This window comes from Histoplasma capsulatum, genomic scaffold (genome assembly GCF_000149585.1).
Source record: "Histoplasma capsulatum NAm1 scaffold_257 genomic scaffold, whole genome shotgun sequence".
Lineage (NCBI taxonomy): Eukaryota > Fungi > Ascomycota > Eurotiomycetes > Onygenales > Ajellomycetaceae > Histoplasma > Histoplasma mississippiense.
This window is the reverse complement of record NW_001813725.1, coordinates 1-1,028: the sequence shown is the minus strand read 5'-3', so window position 1 is coordinate 1,028 and position 1,028 is coordinate 1. Positions and strand designations below refer to the sequence as shown.

The following is a 1,028-nucleotide window of genomic DNA, read 5'->3' as shown; positions in this document are numbered from 1 at the left end:
CGCTTAGATCGCCACTGGAAACGGCGTCTCCACTCTTCGCGAATCGGTTTCTTGCCTCCGAAACCAAACTTCTGATCCTTTCTTTGTCGCTTGTTTTGTGCGCGCGGTTCATTACGGTTACCTTTATTGGCTCCACCATGAGAATGAGATTTGCCCGCATCTTCTAGGGCGACATCGAAAAGATCTGGTTCTTCGGTCGGGGCGCCGTCACTCGCTTTGCGCTCTGCAAAGAAAGTTACATGTTAGGCAGACAACTTTTGCGATATAAAATTTCAATAATACTGATCGGACAGATGGTAGGGCTTACTTCTCTTCAAACTGTTGATCTTATCCAGCGTTTCCCTCTTCTCCTTCTGTCTCTGCTGTAACTTGGCGATCTGGACTTGTTTTCCGAACTTTTTAAGATCTCGCTGTCTTTTAGCTTCTGCGCTTGCCTTCTTCGCCGCCGCTTCGTCGTATAATTTCTTTTTCACCCTGTCCATATGCTCATCGGACTTGACCATTTCGGCAAAATAATCTGTCGGTCGTGAAAAAGGTACCCCTTCCTTCTTCAATTGATCTCTCGCGGATTTCGCGGCGGAAACGCAAGCCTTGTAGAAAGCCAATTCACGTGTAAGGTCATCATTGGGGTCTGGGACATCGATGGGCTCTGTTGATATGAGTGTGTTATGTTCTGAGAAAGGGGTTTGAGGCGTGATAAACAAGATGCGCTTAAGGGAAGAGAGGATGGCTGCGGAATTGTTGATCGTGAGGCGTTGGTGTGGTATTACATCGGTGGTGTCTTCCTCTGAAAGATCTGACAGGGGGATGTCCTCTTCATCCTCGTCCTCGCCTCCAACTTCATCCTGCTCTTTTTCGTGATCCGTCCACTGTTCATCTTCTGCGTGGTTTGCATCAGCGGGTTTTCCATCTTCTTTCTCTCTCGTGCCATTTTGCTTGATAGAGGTAAGATCCCTGGGACAGACAAAAGTTAACAATTAAAGCACAGCATCCATAGTCATCACACATACGGTTTCACTGATATCCTG

The 1,028-nt window shown here is 47.3% G+C and overlaps 1 protein-coding gene across 1 annotated transcript; it reads right to left on the bottom strand.

Annotated features, from left to right (window-relative positions):
- Window positions 1-3: 3 nt before the first annotated feature.
- Window positions 4-935, bottom strand: HCAG_09341 (predicted protein; the record flags this gene model as incomplete). Its single annotated transcript, XM_001535698.1, has 3 exons — window positions 4-89; window positions 122-223; window positions 308-935. Coding segments are annotated over 3 exons (816 nt in total), but the record flags the coding sequence as incomplete, so codon positions are not given.
- Between the last annotated feature and the right edge of the window lie 93 nt (window positions 936-1,028).